Source organism: Semicossyphus pulcher, unplaced genomic scaffold (genome assembly GCF_022749685.1).
Source record: "Semicossyphus pulcher isolate SPU_LCO1_2020_fin unplaced genomic scaffold, fSemPul1.0.p SCAF_17, whole genome shotgun sequence".
NCBI classification, from domain to species: domain Eukaryota; kingdom Metazoa; phylum Chordata; class Actinopteri; order Labriformes; family Labridae; genus Semicossyphus; species Semicossyphus pulcher.
This window is the reverse complement of record NW_027211681.1, coordinates 4,211,100-4,239,089: the sequence shown is the minus strand read 5'-3', so window position 1 is coordinate 4,239,089 and position 27,990 is coordinate 4,211,100. Positions and strand designations below refer to the sequence as shown.

Genomic DNA, 27,990 nt, shown 5'->3' with positions numbered 1-27,990 from the left:
TTTAAGCTTCATCACTGTACACAGATCAGTGAAGGAGCAACGGAATAGCAGCCTGTAAACCTTTACAAGTAGCCGAATTATCAACAGAGGTCTCATCCACTGGGAAACAAACAAACCTAGTGATAAAAATCGGTATGACCACTGAATGTTGCAGTTCCACTTTAACCTGCGTTTCTCCAACGCTCTTAGGCAGGCACAGGACGTCAGAAGAGACTGTTAGCCTAGCCGCTGCCCGCTGCTAGCTTGTTTGTAGATCAGGATTTCTTCAGTTCATCATTTAAAAGGTATTAACCAGGAGCTGAATTATCCGCGGAGGTCTCATGCGCTAAAAACCTGTGATTTTACCAGGTAAAAACACTAACTTAAGGAGTTTCATGTTAAAAATGGGTGTTTCTGACGCTGCCCGTTGGGGCTTCGGGGGGCTGCGAGCAGAGCGTTAGCTAACTTTAGCTTAGCTTGTTTCTCTGTTTACAGACGTCAGATGAGTAAAATCGTGTGTTGTGCTGTGTTATTTGGTTGATGTGACTTAAAATGTTCATAGAGTTGTTGGCTGGAATTGTGTTGATGTTTGGCAGAATGTTGGTCCTTGTGGAAACCTGATAAATGTGCATCTAAGATATGGACCTGTGTAGGCTGAAGTACGAGTTTGAAAAAGAAATATTGGGCCTTTAAATTGTTATGTTGCCCAAGAAACCCACACTGATCATATTATGGCAGAACAAGGGTCAATTTTGATAATGTGGTGTGTTTGACTGATGGAGAGTTAATCTGTCGCCACACAAGGTAAAGTTTGCCTCCATGGAAGCCGTGAGCATTCACTGAGTTTCTCCACAGCTTTGTGTCTTTCTTTGTGTCAGCCTGCTCTCCTGTCGGCATAAATCTAATTAGTTATGAATGCGTTACCAACAATGAACCTATCTCAGGAGTCCGGAGGCACTGCGTGTCTTGTTCCGAACTCTGGGACAGTGTAGACCTGGCACACGTCCTCAACCTGCAGGCCAATAACGGCATGAACTTAGAGGTTTGTCTCCTCTGCCAAACAGGCGACAAAGGCCATTTATAAGACCTCATCCCACCCACACATACACACACATGCAAAGGTTCATCACTGTTCTCTGCCATGTCCATTAGCTCCTAGGCTGTGTTTTAATGGGTGTCAACAGTGGCCTTCTGTACAACAAGCGAAGCATATGGCTGTGAATCGCCTAATGATGCCTTTTGTGCCTCTTTCTGTTGTGCTCTTGATCTCGCTCGCTGTCACACACACATGCACACACACACACACACACAGCAGGTTACTGTTAGAGACAGAAAGTCGATTCGTTGTCAGAACAGCTTAAGCAAGTGGGTTTGTGGTCGTGTAATAGTGCACCGAATAAGCCCAGCTACAGAAACTCTTTTGTTTTAGTGTCATTTCTTTTGAATTTGCTTAAAGAGGGGGTATTATGCTGTTTTACATTTTAAGACATATATATAATGTTATAATGTTGGATGTCCATACTAAACGTGGGTGAAGTTTTGAGTCTCCTGTTTCAAAAAAGCATCTTACCTTTACAAAAAGGTCAGTCTCTGTGGGGATAATTCTCGTAATGTTAAACACCTAGAACGTGCAAAAACAAGCACTTTAGGTGGATGTACTTACATAAGGAGCATTTGCCCACAGGGAAAACATTGCTGGCATTGCAGCCTTTTTAGCTGCTGTTTTCTAATGAAATCTACTGGAAATTAGTGTATGTAGTGACATAAGAACATTATATTTTCTATTTTTCTAGGTTAAGTTATTGAAGGCTTGGAAATTCTCTAGCTGGAGACATAAAGGCTGAGCGTGACTGCAAACACTTGCTTTATGATCTCCCTCCTCGCCCCGGCCTGCGTCCTGCACGAGCGGCAAAATGACAAGCTGTAGAAAGCTAAAGTTAATGAAGGCAGAGTGGCAAACGGCGAAGAGATGGCGAGGGGGAGGAAGAGACCGGGAGTACTTTGAAGGTCACTGAGTTTAGCATGCCTCACATAACCCACATTCCTTGTCTACTTCCATTTCTAACTTTATCAACAGGCCGCTCTAAACTCTATAATAGGCCTTGAATTGGGAGGCGTTCAAGGACTTCACGTTATAGACAGCGGAAATTTGTAGTTTTCTGACCAGCAAGTGCACAGTAGGCCGATGTGTAGATGTGTGTGTGTGAGTGTGCATGAATGTAGACTACTTTTAGATAAACTATAAAGTGCCACATGCACTGTATCATCTGTGTTTATCCGAGCTCTAAGGCATAACAAAGCTAATCCTTCACGACTGCGTTTGGGCAGCAAGAGACAACAAAACACGCTCTGTAGACCTTTTGCGTGTGTCTGTGTGTGTGTGTGTGTGTGTGTGTGTGTGTGTGTGTGTATGTATTGATGTTCTCCAGGCTCTGTAAATGCAGCACTCGGGGAAAGAAAGTGACACCAGCACTCTAAGGTCTCAAAGCAGCTCAATGGTTTTTATTGATTTATTCAGAGCAGCTGGCTGGAGCAGAGTTCAGCTGAGGACAGATAATACCACCACCACCACAGCACACAGAGGCATGCAAACACTCACCACAAAGGCTGAGAAATGCTTGTACAGTGTGCACATCGGCTTAATACATAAACACAACCATTGTTGTGCAGACCAAAATCACTTTATTGTCTTCAGACTGTGCAAAAGCTTTGATTAGGGTTTGATAACGAAAGTAGCAGCTGGAAAAGACAGCTGTCATCATCTTGAAATCTCTGCCTTTTATCCATTAAAATGTTCCAAAATAAGACACCTCCAATCATTTATAACTCTATGTGCACTGCTGCTACAAAAGATGCCTCTGTTAAATAACCAGAAACCTTAGACATCCTGGCAATAACAAGAGTAACACAATAAGATTTGGAGTTATGAGTTAAGAGCCGGCTCAGTTTAAATGTAATTTAACTGGTATTGAGTCAGATAAGGTAATGGATGTAAGCACTCTGTGTCAGATCAAATCAAAGTGGAAGCAGAGCAGTGAAGTGAGCGTTAGTCATTTAGTCTGAAGTCAGATCTTTTATAGTCTCACTTATTTAGGATCTGTTGTGGCAAACGTCCAGTTCGTTTGAGGATCAGATATAAAATCAAGCTCTACTTTACGTTTACTGCAACACCAAGAGAGTTAACAAACACAGAGACACCTGTAGGCGTATACACACAAACATGTGTTTTACAACCTTTTACATTAAAGCACATTTAACCCAAGTCTGTCCCCCTTCCCAATACCCCTTTACCACCGAAATTAAGCGTGTTGACGCAGGTTTTTCAGACCTGGGAAGACCCGCTTAAAAATACTGATTGTCTCTGTTTCCATTGCCAGTGAAGTATACTCCTGTCGGTCTCTTTTCTGCTGCGTCACCGTCTGACGTCATAAACGCACCCGAAACAGACGGGTGGAATTTGTAGCAGAGATCACAAAGAGTCGCAGAAGTTACCAATGGAGCATAGCATCGCGCCGGAGAGGAGTAGGACATTAGCATGTTGACACAGGTTTGGTGTTCCCATCAATGCCGATCGGAGCCGAGGCGATAATTACCCGGGTCTACTGCAGAGTTATTTGACCCGGGTCTGAATGCCGATTGTAACCTTTCCCATTAGGCAAAAAAGCCGGGTGTTAGCGGGGTTTTTAGACCAGTCGCAAAACGGCTTAAGAGACTGTTGTCATCTATTTATGTCTCTGAGACTGCAACTGTGTATGCAACTTCGTATGCCACTGTGTATGCCACTGTAGTTACATACACAGGATTGGTAAAAGACAGAAATACATAAAATTACTCAGGTAATTTTAGGGTAATTGAGATAATTTTTACCGTAACAAATTAACACTTAAAAATCAATTTCAGTTCAATGTCTCTCTCTCACACTCCACTAATCAGGTGCGCTCTGTCCCTCTCACATTGTCTTTTTTAGACTAGATTCACTATAATGTGAACAAATAAAAAAAACAAAAACAACCATCCTTAATAAACCTGGCTCATATCCAGGCTCTGTCAAACTTGCCTTCCACCCAAATTGGGAGCCCCGCTGCAAAGCAGGCCGGACCAATTCAGAGTAAATGAGTCTGACTCACACGTCACACATGTGAAGTCACATCACACCGCTGTTGGTTCAGATACTTGTGATACGTAAACATGAGGCTCGGTGGCAGAGTCGGTAGTGTCTCTCAATCAAAAGGTTGGCGGTTCGATCCCTGACTGCTACAGTCACATGTTCAAGTGTCCTTGGGCAAAACTCTGAGGCCAAAATTGCTCAGTGTGCAAAGATTCTTATTCAAGAGTGTGTGATGTGTGAAAGTGTTATGAGTGGTCGGAAGAATAGAAAAGCACTGTATAAGTACAGTCCGTTTGCCATTTATATTAACACGTGCATCTACATGACTCATACAGCCCCACGACACACTACCCCTGGTGAGTAAAAACACACAGTGTGTCCAGATCTCACTCAAAGTGAAGTACAAAAGTGTGTCCCTGATCCATCCACTCACTTTAATGATGGACTCAGCACGAAGAGAACATTCATTTTAGCTTGAACGTGCACTCATGAAACACTAATATTCATTATTATATCTGGCACAGAACAAATACGAACAACCAAATCAACTATTTAAAGGTCGTCATTTCACTTCAGCAGATTCTTCTTCTTTGATTCATGTGCTGTGATAATCAGTAGCAGGAGCTCTCTGTCAGTCCAACATGAGTCATAAGTTGTCCATAGTTGTTCAATCGGTTCAATATCAGGTGCGAAATGTAGATTCTCACACAATAATGCGAGCCCTGTGCATCTGTTATATTTCTCATCTATTTCATTTTCCTTTGATAAAGTGTCTCCTAAAGACTGCATCAGGCAACCGCTGAAGTTCCATGTGAAGTTCTCCATGAAATAGTTGACAGGATACCGACTAAACATCCTGAGGCACTTTTAATCATATCAGGAGACTTCAATCACGTGAAGAAAAACAACACGGATCATCCACTTCATAACACCTTGATGGAGCAAAGAAACAACGGTGGTGGACGGCTCCTCTGTCTTCGCTGCACGACGGAGAGATATCGACAATCTTTTGGAGCCACAGCCATCAGACTTTTGAATTCTTCAGTAAATGGTAGATGAGATGCCAGACAAGTGAATTTCCCTTTGGGGATCAATAAAGTTATTGTTATTGTTATTGTTAACTACATTAATCTGTTGTTAAATAAACAGTGCTTCAGTTGTTATCGTCTTCTTACTCGTTCATTTGAAAAGCTGCAAACACCTCAAGTGTGCAAATCAGTGTGGACGATAGAAACATCTGAAGCAAAACTCTGCCTCACATAAGTCTTCATTTTCCTGTTTGTGTGTGTGTGTGTGTGTGTGTGTGTGTGCGTGTGTGCGTGTGCGTGTGTGCGTGTGCGTGTGCGTGTGTCTGTGTGTAGGTATGTGAATTGACCACACAAACCAAACCCACGAGAGGTCACATCCCCTTACACACGCGAGACAGCCTTTCCAGGAAATATGCAGCATCGGCCTGTCTGAGACATATTGGAGAGGTGATAAATCTGATACACACACACACACACACACACACACACACACACATATACACATATACACACACACACACACACACACAAACAAACACACGCAGACACAAAGTTGTCATTTCCTGCTGGTATGACTCATCCGAAGTAGTGAACTGCAGTGTGATCGTTTTTTGCCTCGTGTCCTCTTGTGTCAGAAAACTCCAACATGCAGACCCCCCCACACACACACACGCACACACACACACACACACACACACACACACACACACACACACACACACACAAACACACACACAATGTTGCTGTATGTTCATGAGACTAAATGTAAAGGGTGTACAAACGTGAAAGAATGGATGAATGATTGAATGAATGAACAGAAGTATGAATGGAGAGGAAATGAAGCAGAGTCGTTACATTCCACATGTACACCCGAAGGCCATACACACCAAAGACACACACAAACATGAGACAATTACTCTGCTGTGAACACACTCCCAGCTCACCGACACAGCCATGCACACGGACACACACTGCAGAAACAACCAGGGGATAAATCCATCTTTGGAATAAATAGTTATAGATATTTAATTCATCTAATAAGCACAAATGTCAAACATTTTTGCTTCCAGCATTCAATTGCAAGGAATCCCCTTCTTTACTCTTTTTGATATCAGTGTAAAATGAACATTTGGAGGTTGGTCGGACAAAAAAATCTATCTTAAGAGATCCACTTTAGGTGTATTCAGACCCAAAGCGAAGCATTTCTTCTTTTGCAGGCTCAATACAATGGCCGATCTGCGCCAGGTGACTCGAATTCTGCAAATACAGCTGTGGTAAAACAGATATCAGCCGTTGTGTGACTTGCTAAATACAGTGAAACTGCAGCTCAATGTAGCCAGATGGACAGACACTCTGCAGCTGAAATGAGTCTCCAATAGTTGAAAAGAAATAGAATAGAAAAATCCAAAGTTTAACCAAAGTTTGTGAGAATCCAGGTGACATCATGACACTGACAGGAATTTCTAGAAGGTTGAATCTTCATGTTCTGAGTTTAACCTGTCTAAACACACCTTTAGTCTCTGGTCATCACACTGAATAAACAAGTAAACCTAAAATAGATAAATTACATTATTATGGATATCCTGATTAATTGCAGCCCTACAGTACTGACACATACGTGCTCTGCTCACCCACATAATGCAGGTGAATGATTGTACACTTTTAACTGCCTAAAAACACAACCAAACCCTTTAACCACACTGCACGCTTACAGGCACACAAGCTACGAACTGAGTAAAATCCTCTAAATGGCTTGTGCATGAACTCATACCCACTACAAAGCACTGTGTAAAAGCACACACACACACACACACACACACACACACACACACACACACACACACACAATCCTGTGTGAGTGTCTGGGTGCAGTTTTCAGACTAAAGCTGACATTTCAGACAATCCCAAAAGGACCGTCCCAATCCGTACAGTGCACTTCCTGACAAACAGCCTCTGACCTTACGGCGGCTTCCAGCTCCATGATCAAAACATTCCCCAGTGACCCAAAGGTCGCCGGCTCCCCTCTGGTCCCACACACAGGAAAGTGGACTCAACATATACTCAAAATAACACAAAATAAGACTTCCCTTTTCTCTCATCTTTTCTCTCGTTCTCTACAATAAAAAATAAACAACTCCAGCACGAAAAATAGATTTCAACTTAGAAAAGCTTGGCCTCCCAACTCTCAAACTTGTCCTCACTCTAACCACCTTCAGCTTCTTCCCTCTTGTCTTTCCACCTCTCCCTGCACATCTTCGACTAATCTGCCTTGTTTCTGGCTCATTCTCTAGTTTTTCAGCCATCTTTCTTCCACGTAAACTTTCTCCCATCCATCTTTCTTTTTTTTTTTAAACCCCCCTCCCCCCCTTCCTTCCCTACCCTCCAGTTTTCTCCCTGGTCAGCGGCGGGTCTTGAGAACAGCAGATGCCTCCATATTTGGACACGCTGATGAAACCGAGGGATCACACGATCCTCCTTCAAACTCCCTCCCATTCCTCCCTCCCATCCATCCATACCTCCTCCCCTCCCTCTTTTGTGCCATCATTTTGGTACACGCAGTCCCTCACTTCCTTGTTCCTACTCCTTTTTTTAATTCAGCTCCTTTATCTCTTCATTAAGTCATACTATAGAGATTTAATGAAGCATCTATGGGCAGCCTAATATTCTGGCATGTACTAGACTGCTATGAATTCATCTGGGTCAAACACAAGACATTTGTCACATCTCATGGTGTCAAGAACTGGTTCTAACTGGAACCAGTTGCAAAATGTTAAAGTGCATGCTGTAACGCAAACACAACACTGCTCACAGATAAATGTCAGACAAAGTTCTGGTAAACGTTTTTTTTTGCTGCATTTCTTGTCTTCAGTAACATGACATGAATCGGAAAGATGATTTAAAAACAATGCCAGTATATATATATAAATAGATGACGCGTCTCCATCTGCTCTCATTGTGCAAAATCGAAACCATAATAGCCCCCGTGACGGGCACTGCCATCTCACACTGGTGACGTCATTTGGAGCCAGAGCTGCGGGATCGGCGGGTGGAGCCGCTTCCGCTAACAAAAACACACGCTTTAATTACCGGAAAAAATGGCAAGGATCCAGCACGCTGGCGAAGAACAGCTTCTTTGTGTTGTTCTGAAGCAGACGTTCAAAGATATGGAATCTTCAATGACTGTAGTGATTGCTTTCATTACGTCTCCTCTCGTTGATCCTCCCCTAATCTGCTAATCTGGAACAGATCAACTGCAGGAGCCGTATTTGTCATCAGAGCTGTCAATCATCATCTATTCAGCATCAAAAACTAATTAGAAATAAACACTTTACTGAACTATAATGACAGAAACCATGTTTGAGAAAAATGTATTTAGCGTGTATTTTGATTTTATAGTTTGACTCATGTCTCATCTGTTAACATGGAGGAGGCGGGCTTTATGACCTATACTGCAGCCGGTCAGCAGGGGGCGCTCGAAATGATAGAGATGTTTCGGCGTCACTTTGAGGGAGCTGTCATATCGTCCATCTTTTTATACAGTCTATGTTTAAAAGCAACAGACTGATTAGTAATGTTGGGCTCAGAATTAGGGCCTGTGTCCACTGATGGCATTTTATGCGCTGGCAGCGCCTGTTCTCTTTACAAAACCAGCACAAAATCTCCCTCGCATTCGCTGTTTTTTGTCACTCACAGCGTTCTCAGTTGAAAATAGTTTAACTTATGGAACACTGCTGCTCTCTTCAATCTCACTTCTCCCTCACCAACCAATCAAAATCAAGAAGAGGCGGGACGATATCAACTTTGCCTACAACATAGGCAGAAGAGAAAGGGGGTACAATTTCCAGGTGTAGAGCTGCTGCTATCATTCATTTAAAATTAGACTTAACGGTCACTACCAAGGGAAGCAGATGTGCCGGCAGACAACTTTCATAACCTAGCAACAGTTAGCATCTGTGAGAAGCGCACCGAAGATGAGGTTGTGGGCGCTGCCAGGAAAAAAAAAATTGCGTTAGTGGACCCAGGCCCTTAGACTCCATAATTAAAAAAAAAACATAATTTGATTGATTAAACAAGTGTGAACGCATTTCAAGGTCAAATGTTTTCATGTACCTTTCCATGCACCATGAAGCCTTTCGTTTATCCTTGTATTTACTGCGTATGTTCACATCATGAGGAGGACAAAAATCTGATATATCGTGCCGAATATCAGAACTGAATGTAAATTATACCCAAACCCTAGTCGTCGGCTTCTTTCGTCGAGTGGTGTTTGACAAACATTACACCTGTGTAATAAAGACAAACTGGTAAAAGAATACGTCTTTTTAATCATTCACCATCTGTTTTCAATGGCTCTTCACTCTGAAAGCCCTACAAGTCAGTGTGTGTGTGCGTGTGTGACTTGTAGTGCAGCGGGTTGACAGGAACAGTGACGCACTGCCGAGTGTCACTGCGTCACTCTGATAAACACACACACACACACACACATCTGTTTAAAGGCATTTTGAGTCTCTGAGTTTCTCTCCGGGAGGCTGTCGCTGGGCGGCAGAGGACAGGCCTTGAGTCAAAAATGACAAACCTTGGTCTATCTGCAGAGGGGACACCAATGACGACTGACATGCCACTTGTTTTGTGCTCTTGCACACACTGTCACATATTAACTGAAAACACGCAGGTAGATTAACCTCAATCCTACTGACTGACATACTTGCTGCCAAACTGACCCACATGACCCAATACCTTTATTTTCTGTTTCTGCTTTTAGTTAAGTTTTGCACTTTTCATTTTATTCATTTATCGATTTCGGACAGTGCACATTAATCAACCTTTCAGCAATATGCTTCAAAGTAAATATGCCGGAATTAGCACAATAGCTAAATGTCATCCGTAGTCCAAAGGCAGGAACTTAGAAAAGAATCACATACAACAAATATTACAATTAAGGACACCTCGTGAGACGGCACACAGACGTGCTCGCAAACAATTTTCCATATAGAATGAACACATTTGTTACATGACAAATAACGTACCCACATACACTAAGTTGGTTATAATGCAAGATGATCCCAATACCCGCAGGAACAGCTGTTATGCATGAGTGCATGACTGGTTAGTTTTTAAGCAATGTTTGAGTGTTTTTTAAAGGTAAAGTAGTTGTCGCAGTCTCTGATACGGGCTGGTAATTTGTTCCAGGAGTGTGTGCCTCAACAGATACCACCGTTTGGCTACATTTGGTTCAACTCCTAGAGAAGCCAGCAAGAGCAGGACAGGATTCAAAGAATGCACCTGAAAAATAGCTTCTATAACAGTCATAGCTGCTCCCACGAACCACATGAAGGGGAATTGATGAGCTTATTGCAGGCCTGTGGCAGCCACAGCATCTTATTTATTGATTACTGACAGGATGTACAAAAATTATAATAAATATATCAAAACATTTTCCTAAAAAATAGCTTGCTCGTGCTTTAAAGATGCTGGTCCTGGGGGATAATTCATAGCTACAAAGGCACCGAGTTATCCCTCCAGTTTATATAGATGGAAACGTTTACCATGACACACTGTGGATGCTGTAGTCACAGATTCAGAAGATTTCAACTTTTTTTTCCAGATGAAACGCAGTTAAACTTTCTCCTGATGGTTTCTTACAGTAGTTTATTCTTGGGGTCCCTCAAGACCTCACTCAGCACTCCCTGTATGTTTAATATGTTGCTGTGTATGGTATCAAAAAGGGCAGCAGATTGTCCTTATAAGGCCGTCGTCACATAACATGTTTTTAGGAGTGCAAAATGCACTTGAACTGCATGGTCTCATTTGAGTCACACTGTCATTGCATGGGGTTATTCTTTCTGCTGTATGTTATGGCCCCTTTTCAACCACACATGCACACGCACACGCACACACACACACGCTGCCCTGAACTAGACTGTGGGAAATCCTTGGGAAAGGATCATGACCAGAAAAAATGCTCCTTCTTCTTCTGCCTCCTTCGTGTTTCAACAGACCACCAGGGAACAGCGCTTTACATGCTATTCATGCTACAAAAGGAAGGCTGCTGCTCACATTTACAGACAGACACTTGCAGATATGTAGGAAAATACATGTAAATATATCCCCATTTCCATGTTTAATACATCACTCATTTGCTGTATTTGATCTGAAATTCACAGTGGCAACCAAAGGGATAGTTCCTCTTCTGTTGTGTAGTGGTATACATTTCTTTCAAATGTTGTTATTTTATACTTTTATAAATATCCAGCACTTCCTAAGGGTAACAAAATCCATCAACGTAGAGGCAGAGATGCTGATTTGTCCACTAAAGTGACCTTACTGGCATTCAGTGAAATCACAAGACACATTTTAAGCCATAATGAACCTTCTTTGAGACTAAAGGGCATGCTGGGAAACAGAGGAATTTATTGACAGAAGTAGGTCGGTTAAGGCCAAGTGAGCCCACCTTGCATGTAAGGAAACAAAGAGCTCCCCTCTAGGCTTTAATGAAAGAGTGAAACTCCAAATGAAGCCAGACAAACATATGATGAGGGAAGGTAAAACTGGTGCTTCAACCCTTCAAATGAAGGACTCGGCTGTTTTAACTGCGAGATCAACTGATGTTACATTTTCTACTATACGACTAAATTGAACCATACAACAAACTCAGGTTGCTTTTAAAATCTAACAACATACCAACAATCTCTGGTTTCTTTAGCCTGGTATACCTACTAACTATCTAACTAGTGAAGAATGGTTGTGAGGCGTCATGGTAGTGTTGCATAAAACAGGTGTTTTATTCGCTCAGTGCAGTGAAGACAAACAATACAGAGTCGCAGAAGTTACCGATGGAGCATAGCATCGCGCCGGAGAGGGGGCGGAGATTAGCGTGTTGACACAGGTTTTGTGTTCCCATCAATGCCGATCGGAGCTGAGGCGATAATTACCCGGGGTCTACTGCAGAGTCATTTGACCCGGGTCTGAACCTTTCCCATTAAGCAAAAAAGCCAGGTGTTAGCGTTTTTTTTACCAGTGGGAAAGCGGCTATAGACAACAAGGTCGACAAAGGTTACAGAAACACTTAAAGTACTGTGTACTATATATTAAGGAACTTGATGGTGAGTAAAAGGCTTCCATGCCAAATTACAACCTTGTCTATATTGGCATTATTTCTACACCAGAGTGATTTTGTGTACTGAATTGTTGATTTTGATGACAGACTTATATTGGGACTTAGTGTGTGAATGTAGCATGTTGCTTCATTGTTCTGGTCGTGGTATGTTTTCTTTGTTGTAAGCTGGTTTTTGCAGATTTATATCCGTGTTTATCAAATGCAGAAATTGCTGTATACTAGTCTGAGACGCATAATCCTTCAGGGAAAAAATGTTAGCCCAAAGAATCGCAGTTATTATCTCTAAGGCTGTTGGCTACAGACAACATATGGATGTATTTTTTGTGCCCACTACCAAAAATTGAATGCCCCCCGCACGCCAAATAATCCTGCCACTGGCTCTGCTCGAACCTGAGCTTATCTGGACCCTTTCTGCTGACTGCTGAAACTTTACAGTCCGTGGAGGCGTGCGCTTCACTGAGTCAGCTGTACATCTTCTTACTTATCTTTAACAAACACAGAAACTACCTCTCCCATAAAATACTCGACTCCACGGCCAATATTACCCCTCTACCTTACACCTCGTCTTGTAATGAGCCGGCCAAACATCAAAACAGAGAAAAGTGTTTGTGTCTCGCTTTACTCTCTCACCGTCTCCTATAAGCGCTTCAGATATATAAACGACTGCAAAGGAAGCTCATGGATTTTTTAACAGTCTTGAGGCCGCGCTCTGTATCTATTATTCATAACAGCCGTTTAACTCAGCACCACTCCAGCGTACTGTACTGGTACACACACACACTCACACACGCACAGAGTTCAGAAAGCAGCTGCTGTTGCCACACTGGCACATACAGCTGTTGTCAAAGTGGAATTCAAACAGTTGTCATATACACACAAACACATGAGTAAATGGGAGATATACATGTGGACCCTTGTGTGCAACCCAAGCTGCAGTTTAGCAGTGACTTAGCGCGCACACACAAACACACACACATAATGGATCCTTGACCCCTGCTTCTCTGACACTCATACATTCTGTATGAGCTGGTCAATTAGTAACAGAAGGACCGGCCTGTTGGAGAGGCCTCGATCCACCAGGAAGTGAATCATCAGGACTATTAAGCAATGTGCATGACATTGCAATGTTCAACATCCCACATTATTAAAGATTTACATTTATATTGTGTTTATGCAAGCCGGCTTCGTCAGTGTCTACTTCAGGGTGAAAAAAAAGGCAAAAACTACAGCAGGAGAGAAAATGCAAGTCCACGATTAAACACCAAAATGAGACCAGATAAAGAGTCAATCGAAATGTTACAGGTCACATGACTGCAGGTGACAATTCATCACTTTTACTACAATAACATAATACAGAACTTTATGAATCCTCAAGGAAATTCTCAGATTTCATCCATCCACTCCTGATCGTACAGGGTGCCGCATTCAGTGACAGGGCTGACACACAGAGACAGACAACCATTCACGCAATCATGGCGACAGGCAATTTTACAGTCACCAAATATGTGTTAGGACCGTGTGTATGTGGGAGAACATGCAGCACCGGGATTAGAACCTGGGACCTTCCAGCTGTGAGGCGACAGCGCTAACCACTGCACGGTGCAGCCTTTCACAATCACTATTAAAAAGTTATAGTAACCCAAAAATAACAATTTAAATATGTAGGGATATATAGGGAAATGTAAATTATGAAGTGTACAGTTTATGGGTAAAATGCGACAGACAGAGTCTAATAGAATCACAGAAGTACAATAAGTTATTTACTAAAGTTAGCTGAGCAGGAAAGCAGTAATGGCAAATACATTGGCAGTATCTTCAGTGATCATTGTTCCCCTTTCCCACCTGTATTTAGTGCGTTGTTGCAGGTTTTTCACCTACGGGCAATTTCGAGTCATCAATTAATCCTGACGAGCATGTCTTTGGACTGTGGGAGGAAGCCGGAGTGTCCGGAGGGAACCCACGCATGCACGGGGAGAACATGTGAACTCCACACAGAAAGGCTCACAAAGGAACTAGGAACCCTCTAGCTGTGAGGCAACAGCGCACCACCTTGCAGCTCATAGCACATGATTATTAAATGTAATTATACAAGATAATAATGAAAAGTATTATTGCACAAGATGAATGTAAAAGTAATATTTCACATGACAAAGCAGCCCCTGATATTGAATACAAAAATACTTTAGTGTCTGTTAAGTCCAGGTAAAGACATGAACACACGCACTGTAAACTACACTGATGACTGACAGCTCACATGCAAACAAGCATGTACAACATTTGCTCTCTGTCACTTACACACTGGAAAGACTGGAAATACCTGTCAAAAACATGAAACACAAAACCGGCCGCTGACTCATGTGTTCGGGATTCATTTAATTACGCAAATTAAGTCAGACTTCCAGAAATAGAAAAGTTTATTACACAGAAAACTGCCAGTGAGGACTAGTTAAAGATTAAGTGTGTGTGTTTCTGTGTGTGTGTGTGTGTGTGTGTGTGTGTGTGTGTGTGTGTGTGTGTGTGTGTGTGTGTGTGTGTGCGCACACTACACAGGCAATCAGGCTGAGACAGGGTTGGGCACGCTTATCAACACTGAACACACACGCACACACACACACACACACACACACGCTTGACTCAACACATTCTTGAGCAACACGAATGACAAACGTCTATAGGAGTATTTGGCGTGGTGAATAAAATAATTGCTGATTAGGCAACTGCGAAAGAGTGAGCGACATTACAGATCCATTAAGGGAGAGAGGCAGAGGATGAGTGTTATTAGAGGTCTATTAGGGGGGAGAGAGAGAGAGAGAGAGAGAGAGAGAGAGAGATGCAGGGAGACGATAATGAGAGAGAGACTGTCTGTCGAAAGCTCCTGCTATCAGCGCCTGTGGCCTCCTCTCATACTCTGCTGGCTCATTAGCTTCTTACTGTCGCTGTTACATCATGATTTAGTATCAGCATTAATGATAATGGAATAAGGATGTACCTAATATAATGCTGGAGAAAGTACACTGCTGGTACAGTGTGTGGATGTGCAGGGTGGAAAGTCAGACAGAACAGCACTGCTGATGCTTTGTCATCTTTTATGTAATAAGTACAACGTGTAATAGACTCAGTATTTAATGTTGTGATGTATGTTCTTGTTTAGATAATTAACAGGTAAAGAGTTTGACATGCAGAAACGTATTCTTTACTGTCCACAGTGTTCTGACTGTACATCCTTCTGTTCTGCGATGGTTTCATTTGGCTGCCAGAGTCACAACTAAACACTGCTGCTGTCATTAGCCGGGTTTACGTGGAGCCCAGTGTTCTGATTATAACCGCTTTGAAAGCCCAAACCGAATAAAAATGCTCCATGTAAACACCTCAGTCAGAATAAAAAGGCTCAAACTGATTGAAATTTCAATCGGTTGCAGAGGGGTGGTTTAAACCTTTTCATAAACGGGTCAAATGAAAAACTGTAGCATGTAAACGATTTGACCCGATTACGTCCTGTTACGTCTGGACTGCGTTCTTCTGCTTTTCACAAAATAGCAGCATCCAAGTTAAACTGGACAACCTCAGAGAGCATATTTTTAATTCAAACATTAAAGGAGCCCCCTAAATTGACCCCTGGAAAAAGCCCCTGTCAGTCAAAGCTGGTGTTCTCTGTAATCGACAGAAGCAATAATGTTTGAAATCCGGGCCATAGCTGTGGAGAAAGTTGTACAAACAGCCAGTACAACACCCAGCCAACACCACCCAATATACCGGTGGATTGTCTAAAAGTCTTCAGGTCTGCAGTCTACATTTCAAAGACGATTTTGAACGAGACATGACATCGTAGGCGGGCGTCCTAGATTGAGGAAGTGTAGTTGGCGTCTCCAATGGGCCCTGGAAAACCTCCGCCAGACTACTTAAAAAGCTTCACCTGGCGGAGCGAAAAATTGCTTTTTTTCTACCATCATGGAATTAGCTCCCCATAATAGCATGATAGGACTGACGTTGAAAATCGGCGAACTGGCCCTTTAATATAGATAGGGCTGATACGTTGACGGCTGATACGTTTGTGTCACGTTGTTGCTTGCCTAACAGCAACACAACAACGGCAACTACTGCGCTGAACAGACGATAAATCTCCATCTGGAGCTGATATAAAACGTGCGTTACAAAAAGCATCATGAGCGCATGTAAACACCAGATGGTAATGGATCACACATGTAAACAGTTGACCCAAAATCTTCAATCGGAATGAGTTCAATCACAATGACAAAAAGTGTGCGTGTAAACCCAGCTAGTGGTATTAGTGAAGAGGAACTCTAAAACGTGGAAGCAGATTTTGACCGTTGTTATCACCATTACGTCACATGAAGCCCAGTTAGATAGGATCACCAGAGATAAAACATGGACCCTGGTCCTCTGTAATTGCCTGCCACCTAGATAACTGTCACACGAAGGATATAAGCTGCTTATGTAAACGCAACAAAAATCCAGCTGAATACCACTGAAGCAATCACAATTTACAATCATATATCTGAAGTCTTCTTTCTTCTCCATCACTTGTCAATTCCTGCCTGGTCTTTCCTCTGCTCTCATCTCTCCTCTAACAGGGCTGCGTTTTCTCTTCATTCTGTTATCATGCACAGCAACAGTCAGACTCAGATACACACATGCTTGCAAGACAACCTAGTCAAGCGATTACAGTTGACCTTTGAGCCTTGTAGTGAGAGCATTGCTGAAAACCAATGAGGTAGGAGTAGCCGAGGTGAAACAGCAGCATGTTGGGCCAAAGGCCTCAGGGCAACAGAAACAGGGCATGGTGAAGATGGTGTGTGTGACAGTGCAGAGGCAGAGGGAGAAAAAAGAGAGAGTATACTGTACAAAGACGAGATTAAAAGATTAGGCCCAAATGATTTTGTACCCTCTGTCGTCACCTCTCAGTGATATGGGTCTACTCTACATGTGCTTCTGTTTATCGAAGGCACGAAGCCTTTGATCATTCATTCTGTTTTATGTCCTGGGTGTCTTATCTTTATCTTTAAACACTCACGCACAGACACACTTTGTTTGCCTGGCATATACAGCACTGGGGCTCTCACTGAAAGGTGAAGATGTGAGATGAGAGGCAGCAGAGAAAGCTGAAACTCCTCCCTGCTCCTCTTCTTCTTCTTCTTCTTCTTCTTCTTCTTCTTCTTCTTCTCTAATACAAATCTGAATCTACCGAAAACAGCTAAAAAAACTTTGGCAGTAGAACATAAAATATTCTTTTCTCACTTTTCTGCTGCTGTCAAGTCTGGAACTGACTCTAATGCTTCCAGTCCATTAAGATGTCAGTGAAGAATTCTCAGCTGATCATCTCATCAATTAATCAACTAATATAATGGCTCTAGATGGTCTTGAATAAACTTTTTCAACAGGAGACACTTTGAGCGATAACATTAGGAGAAGCACTGCTGAGCACTGTTAACATTATCAGAGGTACTCTTCAATTCATTACACTACAGAGCCAGGAAAACGTCACTCTCAGAGAAGAAATTGTCTTTAGCTTTTACTTTGAAAGTCTCAGCAGAATTCAATCAAAATTACGCACTTGGATCGGCCTCAACTCAGTGAACTACTGATCGTGTGTTGTGGTGATCTAGATGTGAAATGTCATGGACTCAACGAGCGATATATGGCAGACTAACCAGCCTGAGGGCACGAACTTACCGCTGCATACACACTTACACTGTAAGGAGAGACTTGTTTGTACACACGGGTGTCAACGTGCACAGGCAGACACACAGAAACAGACAAATGCAAGCAGGCAACTATTTGTACATGCAACACATAAACACGCACAGTCCTTCCTGACTCACGCTGATTGAAACTGACAAGGTGCCAGTGCCGCCCTTTGATACCACTGGAACGGTTCAAGGTCCAAACCTTGAGTCTGCAGATATACAACATGCTGCTATACTGCTGCGTCTACTGAAAACCTACACAGTCCAATGCGCGCGCACACGCACACAAACTCCACCACCTCCTCTCCCCAAGCTTCAGCCCTCAACAAGGGGAGCCTAAAAAGGCATCAACGCAGCAGATACAGGAAGGATATAAGGACCAGCTAAACAAAAACACAGGACAGAAATCTGCAGGCCGCACACCCTGCTGTGAAACTACAGCGTGTTTGTGTGTTAGAGGCAGAAAGAGACGAGGCTGGAGTGGAAACAATGAGGGAGACACGAGCAGTCAAAGGGGGGGAGTAAAGTGTGGCACATTTTAAACCAAGAAAGATTTGTCAACTGAGCAAATGCGCCAATAGATTTAGTAACTTTCAAACATGAACATTTGCTGAACTTAAAATTTTCATTTTCATCTTAACATTTTACATTTTAGAGCTATGAAGTCAATCTTTTAATTCAAAGAAACAGCTTACTAAGAGGCATTCCATGTGTGCCGATATAAAGCACAACATCACTGGGACTTTTCACTCTGTGTATCACTCCGCCTCAGCCAGGTGTTCTGAATACTGTTAATTAATGTTACAGCAGACCGTGTGTGTCTACATTTATCAGGCTGGTACCTCTGAATCACACAGTAGACTCTTATTTCACTAGTTGATAATTAAAACATACAGATAAATGTACATGATAAAAACAGATGATCTGTGGTAACCTGTAGACACAGAGGGCAGGAAAATGTTTGGGTTGCTTGGCAACAACAGTCCAGTTTCAGTTAATTTGTGAAACTATTTGAGCTGGTGAAGTAAAAAATAATATCTCCATTAATACTAATACTAAGGAGCACATGCACAGACAATGTAGGCTTTCAAACGCTGCCCTACAGTACCTGTATGACTTCATTCAATTCTTAAACTTCTGTTTGCTGTCTAAAAGCAATATCACACAGGAGGTTGTGATGTTGTCCTGAATATAAGTTGTATAAAATATATAGTATTGTATATATAATATTGTTTTAAGTATTAAGACTCCTCACTGAATACCTACAGAGTTAAAGGTATAATAAGTAGGATTTTCCTAGAATAATAAAATATAGACTTTTACAAATATATTATTAATCATCACTTATGGGCCTATATACATGTGTGTTGGTGAGTGTGTGTGCAGACCCTTGTGAGACCCCTCCCTCTGCATCTATTCTGTTGTTTTGCTTTGCACGGGATGTTTTCAGGAGGTGCGCTGTTGTGGTTCCCTGAGCCAATCACAGCGTATAGGTGAGTGTGGGAGTGGTTCAAATTAGCAACTGGGACCCGTTCAGACCGGCGAACATGGTGAAAGAGCGATGCAGAGTTGGCCTTCTTTCTGTTGGACAGGAAGGTGCCTCAAACCAGGTAGGACAAGCTAACCGGCAGTTAGCATGCTAGTGCAAAAGTAACCAGTACTTAGCATGCTAGCACAAAGGTAACCGTGATGCTGTCGGTGTTAGCTCGGCGGAGTGGGCGTGTTCTTGCACGAGAGAGTGAGCTTCTGGTGACGAAGAGCCCAGGAGGAGGGGCCCAGTTTGAATGTGTTGTTGACAAAATGCGAGGAAAAATCCTACTTATTACACCTTTAAAGCATTTGTCAACAGAGGTATGACTCACACCTGCATCTCTCATGAAACACATAAAGCGGATGTTTGAGAGTTTGCAGTTAAATATAATGTAGCCTCGACACAGCCGATGCTCCATGCACTGAACTGTGATGGTATGTTGTTTTCTGCTGTATCATCTCTCACACTCCATTACATGGATCAATAAGATGGAGAGCATCTTACTAAATGGCTGCAATAATGGCCAGTTTAAGTTTTGTTTGTTTATATGTTGTTGTGTAAAGGACAGAGGGATGATGGGTATTTAGGAACTAACAGAGTGAAAATGGCTCGCTCGGCCTGCTGAAGGGATCTATAGAAAAGCCTTGACTAAGGATACACAGGCAGCACTAAAGCGTAACGCAACACAGCACATATACATTCCTGGGTGACAGGTGAAAGGCTGAGGCAACAACTGTGATATCACAACGACAATGAGGATAAGTGGAGGGAGAGAGTGAGGGAGGGAAACCCTTTCCCTTGTTTGAGGGAAACAAGTAAGGGAAGCAAAGGAGAGGAAGACAGAAGAGCAAGAACACACTGAGAGGTGAGGAGTTTCAGAAAGGGATGGAGGATGTCACCCAATTTGGTTGCGGTTATAGATTTTATGCTAAATGATCAACCAGGTATTAAATTGCAATAGATCAGTGGGCTTTGATGGGCTTGATTTTCGTTGAACAGTATTGCAAAACAAACCGATGGAAAGATAAGAAGTGACAGAGGATCCAGTGATGAGGGCAAGTGGATCTGACATCCTCAGGACGGCTGAAGCTGCAGTAATTATTGAGAAAATGTTGAACGAGCAACTCTTCAATACATCGATTTACACACTGCAGAGGGTATGGATTTTGTCTTGCATTAGGACTCTATGGGAATTCTGGTGGTGTGAATAATCTCTGGCAAATGGCAAATGTAAGCCGAGAAAATCAGAATCATGCATACCTACTAAAACCGATGTGTTTATTGATTTTTAGATAACCCACTCGGACAAGTCTCTCCAGTACCCTCTGCATAAAGCATTAGTTAGATCACTTTGGTGCCCTGACTATTTATTTCTCTCAGCAACAACTGGTACGTCAATGTCTCTACATAAAAACAAAAACGGTGTCAAACCCACTTTCTCTCTGCCAAAGATGCAAACTGTTAAGGTCGTCTCTTTCTCTGAGCAGGAAACTGTGAGTCTCTGTTCCAGCGTGAAACTAGATCCTTTCTCACAACAAAAGCTGCATGTCAATATATAACTCTGTCACTGATTGCCAGTCTGGAAGAGAGAGTGATGGCACCATTTAGAGCCAAGTGTGAATACACTCTGACATAAGGCCTGACAATAGAACAGACAGACTGTGTGTGCAAGAGAACTAAGATTAGACGGCCCAAGAGGCATCCCCTGCTGGGGAGATTAGTTCCATTGATGCTGCTTTCCACCGAATATTGAGATGGGCTTTCCACTTCTTTTACACTCGTTCTGGTGTCTTTCTAGTCTCTGCACCTTGACACAACTATTCCCAGTCTACAAGTGGTGGTTAAATATGATGAACAACTCTTTAATCCAATGCCTCACAGTACAAGCCATCCTTCTATCTCTCCAGCTCAAGCATTGTGGCTAACCACAACAAGAGATTTAAAGCAAACATTGCACTGATTTACAGCTCTGACAGGGGAAACATGGAGGTTAGACACTTTGAACCGAACTAATCGGATTCTTGTATGTTTCAAAACTGTATTTAATCCCAGCGAGGGCCTAATCTGTGCAGCAAAACTGACCTTGTTAGACTTTAACTAAATGTGAAACCTCACAGATATATGGGCCATCTCATCTCATATATCTTAGCCATCTCAGCTGTATATGCCAAATATATGTTTGTTGTCATCTTTGTGGCCAAGTATCCGTTAATAGAGTTACCATGCAAGTTGTCAACATTTGTCTGTTGCAGGGATTTCCAATCCATTTGTTGTATTTGGAGATTAAAGTCTCTAATCTCAGTGACACAAGCCTCCGACATCCAAATGTGGCGCTCCAAAATAAATCCGAACAGTGCTGCTCCAAAACAACAACTTTATAATCAATACAAATTCATGCAAAACGAGATTTGCGAAATAAAATGGCATAACAAGTATGTACCGAATGCTCTGTGATTCGCACATTTTAATGGCTTTAACTGGTTAACAATTCGAATGTAGTCATAGTATTTGGTATTAAATAATGAAGTGATGTCCATTTGATATAAACCAAAACATGTCTCTCTTCCTGGTGTTCTAATCTCTTAATCTTGTAGCCTGATCTCCTGCTTGTGTGTGTGGACCGTTTCAACAGGACTAACTGGTCAGATAACATATTTTAGAGTTGTCAAGGCACGCTGTGACCCCACTCAACCCTGATGACCCGGTGCTAGGAGGGCATGCAACAGACAATGTAGGCTTTCAAACGCTCTCCTACAGTACCTGTATGACTTCATTCAGATGTCCATGCTTTGTTAGTCTTTGCTGCATGTTCACGTTTTCATCACAGTTTTGTGCTGATCATCTTAATCAAAAGCTAAATGTCTTCTGAAGTTCAGTAGAGCTTCTTGTCTAGACCAGATATTCTCACCTTGAATCATTACAAATAAATATTTAACTTCTACACAACAAATTTAATTTTCTTATGTAAAATTTGATGAGGAAGTCAGACGCAAACAGCCACTTACCCTTCAGTTTCTCCACCACGCTCTGCCCGGCTCTCTCCGCCACCCTCCCATCCTCCCTCTGGTAATGGTCGTCCAGGAATTGGGCAGTAGCTTCCGAAAGGTGGACTTTGCCCGCCACGCCGAGCTGCTCCATCAAGTTCGCCAGATTGACATCATTTGACCAAACGTCAAACTTGAAGCGCTTCATTCCCAGGATCCCACAGAGGACGGTGCCAGTATGGACGCCCACTCGCATGTTGACGGTCTCGCATGTCTCCTGGCAAAACTGCTCGATGGCCTGGATCATACCCAGGCCCATCTCTACGCAGCAGTTGGCGTGGTCCGATCGAGGCTCAGGGCAGCCGGCGACACAGTAGTAGCAATCCCCCAGAGTGCTGATCTTCTCACAGCCGGTTAGTTCGCAGAGCCGGTCGAAACGTCCAAACAGGTCATTGAGAAGGCCCACCAAGGCCGGGGCAGACTTATTGGCAGACATTTTGGTGAAACCCACGATGTCCGCAAAGAGAATGCTGACAGGCTCCATGCGCTTCATGTTGAACGGCCTGAAGATGATCTGTCCGCGGGGGATGGAGGTCTTCTTCCGCTTGTGATTGTGACGGTGATTGTTGGGGTTTATGGCACTTTGGGCTTGTAAAGCTCCACCGCCTCCTCCACCACCAACTGAGACAGCCGAGGCAGAGCAGGCACCGGAGGAATAGCGCTTTCCAGAGTTCTCACCACCGCCCTCGTCATCACCTTGCTTCATCAGCTCATCTGCAACTCGCCGCGGCATCACAGAATGGATCATACGTTCCTTCAAGGCCTTCTCCACCTCTAAGTCTTTGCCGTGCATGATGGCCTGGCCCACTTTGAGGAAGGTGCTGCGGGACCGCACCTCCGACATGATGAACAGATGGATGCCAATGACGTGGGCACACAGATGAAGCAAAACTTTAGCCGGACCCAGCCAGCGGAGGGTGTCTTCTTCCCAATCAGAACCTGAACCTACTGGTTCTGCTTCCCATCTAGTAGTGTCATAACTCCTTTGAAGCAATGGTAACCACTCTAATGCCTCAAATAATATTGAATACAGGAGCCCGAGCATCACAGAGGCATACAATCGAACATGGAGGACGCTGTAGAGCAACAACAGCACCTCCATGCACAGGGAAAAGGTACCCACAGGGGAGATACAAGGAGTGGGAGGTGGTACTCCTCTGCCTGGTGAGAGATATGAGGCATTCCTTCGACCAGCCCACTCCAGCTCCGTGAAGCCAGCAGTCTGTATCTGTGGAGCTAAGGTGATGGCAAAAGTGAGCGCGATCAGGAGCAGGGAGGTTTGGTTGTACAGCCTTGTGTAAGGCTGGGTTAAGGTGAACAAAAAGAGGAGCACAAGGAGGACTAAAAAGGAGGCTGTGGGGACTAGGAAGGTCACGGGGTCACAGCGGTCACTATTAACCCCGAAGTACACCCCCCAGAGCACAGCTGCCACCGCCAGGTAGAACAGGACATAACGAAAGTGGCGCTGCGTCTGAGGGAAGCACCTTTCTTGGCAGGCCTCCTCAAGGATGGCAGAGTCAAACTTGGGGTCCCAGCACTGGGCGGCAGAGCGTTCAAAAAGGGGCGGGGCCTCCCTGTGCACCCTGGAGGAGGTGGTCACAGCCGGTCTGGAGTCTGCTGAGCTGCAGCTGGAGGAGATGCTGTATTTGTGGAGGTTAGGGTTCATTTTACTCACAGCGCCATAGCCCCCAGCTCCTCCTGCTGCTCCACTGTTCACAGCCCTCAAAGGCTCATGTTGATGCACGTGTGGCGCGCTGTTGGTAATCCGCACGGTCACCGCGCCATCCCCGCTGGAGGCGCAGCTCACTTCCGTGCCGTGCATGAGAAGCTGCCGGTGATGTTGCAGAGTGGCCATATTGACTGATGTGACTAGAAACGAGGGGGTGTTAAATATTAATAATTTCTTCTGATGGCGCCTATGCAATTAGACAGAGCGCGTGGGCGCAGCGTGTGCACATGGGGCATGAGCAGGGGGGGAGAGAGGGACAAATAGAGAGCAAAGGTGTTTGTTGGAATAATCACTCTGCATGAATGGTGAGCACGGCACAGACGTCTTGTCTACGCACACAGCTGCCTGCACACTCACTCACACAAGACGCGCCGTTCCAGTTTCTTGAGCAGTTCATTATCCGAGCCCGGGTTTGCGTCAGTACTCACATTACATGTATCCTTCTCCAAAGAGGCTCTGGGTTTGAGCCCGGCTTTCTCCCCAGCTGCGGTAAAAACACTGTCATCACTCTTTCTGCCTCCTGAATTGAACATCCTTCTCGGAAAGGACAACGTTGTGATGCAAGGGTTTTTTAATATGCCTTCATCGGGTCATTCCTGACGTTACATGACTGGAAATGACCTCATCTGGATGTGCGCAATAGCGATACTGCTGACATTACAAAGTCAAGGCAGGAAAAATGCCCAGATTTTTCTTCATTCCGATAAAAAAAAATTGTTTGCGTGGAAAAACAGCGCTCAGGTCCAGGGCTTCATCGTCTGAGCAGATCCAGATTCAGGCTGTCAACAGTTGGCGTTGTGCACAGCAAGTGTCTGCAAAAGTTACACTGTCCCTCTTATCTCCACAACGTGCGCGACAAATGGCCCATTTACACTTCCTCCAGTTTATAAAAACACAAAAATATTGACTACATACTAGATTAATGACAATAAAATAATAATGTGTGGTCACTATGAATTCCCTTATCATAAAGCAATAAAGCTAAAGGCAATTGAGTTTTATTAAAAAAAAAAAAAAAAGTTAGAATTGATAGGTCCTCACGTTTATCGTCTACTTTTGGCTATGCTGTGCATTTTTTACGTAAAAATTTAATTGTGGGCAAACTGTTTGTTCAGTTAATTAAAAAAGTGGATGATCTGTAATTCATGCAGCTTTACCTTCCTCTACACCCCCTCTCGTGCAGGGCTCAGTGTGCTAAGGATTTGCATTTCTTCCCCCCATACATCCTCCTTCCATCTTAATCCCAGCGGATCCTTGAAAATATTCCAGACTGAGTTATTTTGGAGTCCTGTCCAGTCCAAGATCCAGATCATAAGAGGCCTGACAGGCAGGCCTATTCCCACGGATCCAGCCCCGTCCTTTCCTGAACTCTCTCTCCGGATCTCCACCGTTTATTCCCCCTCTGCTTTCCAAAGAGGTGGTCGGGGAGGGGTTTGCGCTATTCAAAGACGCATAATCCAAAAAGAGAAGCGCAGAAAATACCATCCGCTGGCCCGAATTAGTGTAGGTTTGCCTCTGCTGGGAGTGTCTGCAACTTGTTGCGCGCAGTTGGCAAAATATACAGCTATGAGGAACAGCCTCGGTCGGAGCAGGCTGGTCTATAAATAGTGATGATCAAAACTCTTGCAATAACAACACCCACGGAGTTTAACATTTGACTGCTTTTCGTGAACTTAATGCAGGGTATCATTAGCTCCAAGTACAAAAACGTTGTACTTAAAAATCACGCCGTAAAACGTCAGCGAAAGGCCCCCTCTTGTTTCCAAAAGCTCCCAAACTTTTTTCCCAGGCCGTATTTCCTGAGTTTGGAGAGGAGACCCAGTTAGGAGTCTCTGGTTATTTGGAGCTGAGGCTGGATTTCCTCCCCTCGCATTCCCCCCGGAGCGAAGCAGCAGAAAATCCCCAGAGCGATAAAGGAAACCCTTTGGATAATTCTTTGCTGGGATTATCAAAAACTGCACCACAACGGCACTGACTCCTGATCCCAAACAATTCCTTAGGTCTGGATAGCACTAGTTTTCGCTGGCATGCATGTGTCCAACAAACACAACACTATGCGCTCTGGCTGTGGTGCGTCCTCTTCCGTCCGCCGCTGGTTGCCTCCCTTTCCCCCCTGAAACAGCTCTCTGCTGGAGTTGGGGGCTAAATAAAAACAGACCTACAGCGGGAGTTTTGCGGCTGGTGTTCCGTCCTATCCGGGCAAACGTTATACCTCCACTCCTGTGCCACCATCTTCGCTGTGACTGGGTCGGAAATCCTCCCCCAGCTGTTGTGGCGGTGCGGGTTGGTGGGACCAGCCTGTCAAGCCCACTACAGTTTAAAAAAACACCGTTTCCGGTCTGTCCTTTCAAGGAGGCGTACGAGGTAGTAAACTTTTCCACGCATAATTGATACAGGCAGGCAGTTCACATTTACAGGACGATGGTCATGAAAAGGCTACAAAGTACAAGAAAGCTTAAAAAGGGATAAACTGTATTTAGTTGGATAAATATGCAACATACAGAGACAAGCAAAAGAATGACGTTCTGTTACACTCCACATTAAAGAGAAGAACAAACATACAGGTTACTTGTCCACATTAGCTTACAGATACAGCTGTCATGCAGCTAATAGAAGCAGTGCAAAGGGTCGATTGAACTTTCATTCATTTATTGAGTTTAATGAGTTTAAACTGACATAATGCCTAACATTAGAGAGCTTACTTTGCTACTTGTCATAGTCCATATAGGCACTCTAACTACGGTTGTATTTGGCCTGTTTTATTTTCCCAGTAAAGTTATTCTGAAATTCATGAAACATGGGTCAAGTTCACATTAACTTGGTTCAATTAGCTAATAGTAAATTGCTGTTTCATTGCTATATTTGCAGTTCTGGGATGGTCGTAAGGTAGCGTTGTAGCTAGCTAGTCGAAACATGGCAAAAACATTTGTTTTCATTAAATACAGAAGTTCCCACAGGGACAATGTGTTAATGTTAGCTCTTTAAAACAGTAGCGGAACATTAATTTCAGCTAGCAAGAGTCTGACGTAAGCCTAGCAACATTGTTTTACTAGCTAAGAAAAGTTTCCAGCACATATGTAGCAACAGTTCTTTTAAAAGAAACGTTATAATTATCATAAGGTTATCTCTGACCCTAAAAATAAACAAGCTAAACTGTTTAGGCTACTTTAGTACCAGAGTCAAAACCACCATTTACCGCTTTTAATATGAAGGAAGATTCTGACTTCCGGTATGTCCTCTGTTGGTTCGGTTTAACTTGAAGGTTGTGGGTAGGTGTACTAGAGCTCGACTACGTTCAAGTCACATGTGAATAACCGCCATAACATTACTTAAATCAGTCACCGCTGATGTTTCCCGTCTGATTTTGGTTCACGCTCAACCGGCATTATTGACCAACCAATTGTGTTTAAATGCCCTATTAATAAAGTAACAAAAAGCTAGAAGTTGAGCCGTCCTGCAAACATTTACACCGCCTATAAACATGCTTTATTTTTATATTTTGTTTAAAATAAAATCCCTTAAACCTGTACATAATACATACTAAAGTATATGTTATATGTTTTAAATTAGAGTCTACAACCATACTTACATAACTCAATAAGCTGATTATTATTGTTTACCATGTTCAAGATTTTATATAGGCCTACCCAGGATTCCCTTACAGCAGTAATTTTTTCCTCTTTTTTTTCAGTTTTTTAGAGTTTGCTAAATATAAAAATATTTGCTAAAAATAAGGATTGCTAAATTTG

General features: G+C 43.3%; 1 protein-coding gene across 1 annotated transcript in view; it reads right to left on the bottom strand.

Annotated features, from left to right (window-relative positions):
* The window catches only part of adcy9 (adenylate cyclase 9), a 45,954-nt gene extending 19,461 nt beyond the window's left edge, over positions 1-26,493 (bottom strand). Inside the window, exon 1 of the mRNA XM_069665492.1 lies at positions 22,474-26,493. Within this exon, the coding sequence (XP_069521593.1) occupies positions 22,474-24,367 (1,894 nt within the window). The 5' untranslated portion in view covers positions 24,368-26,493. The remainder of the gene's footprint in view (positions 1-22,473) is intronic.
* Positions 26,494-27,990: the final 1,497 nt, after the last annotated feature.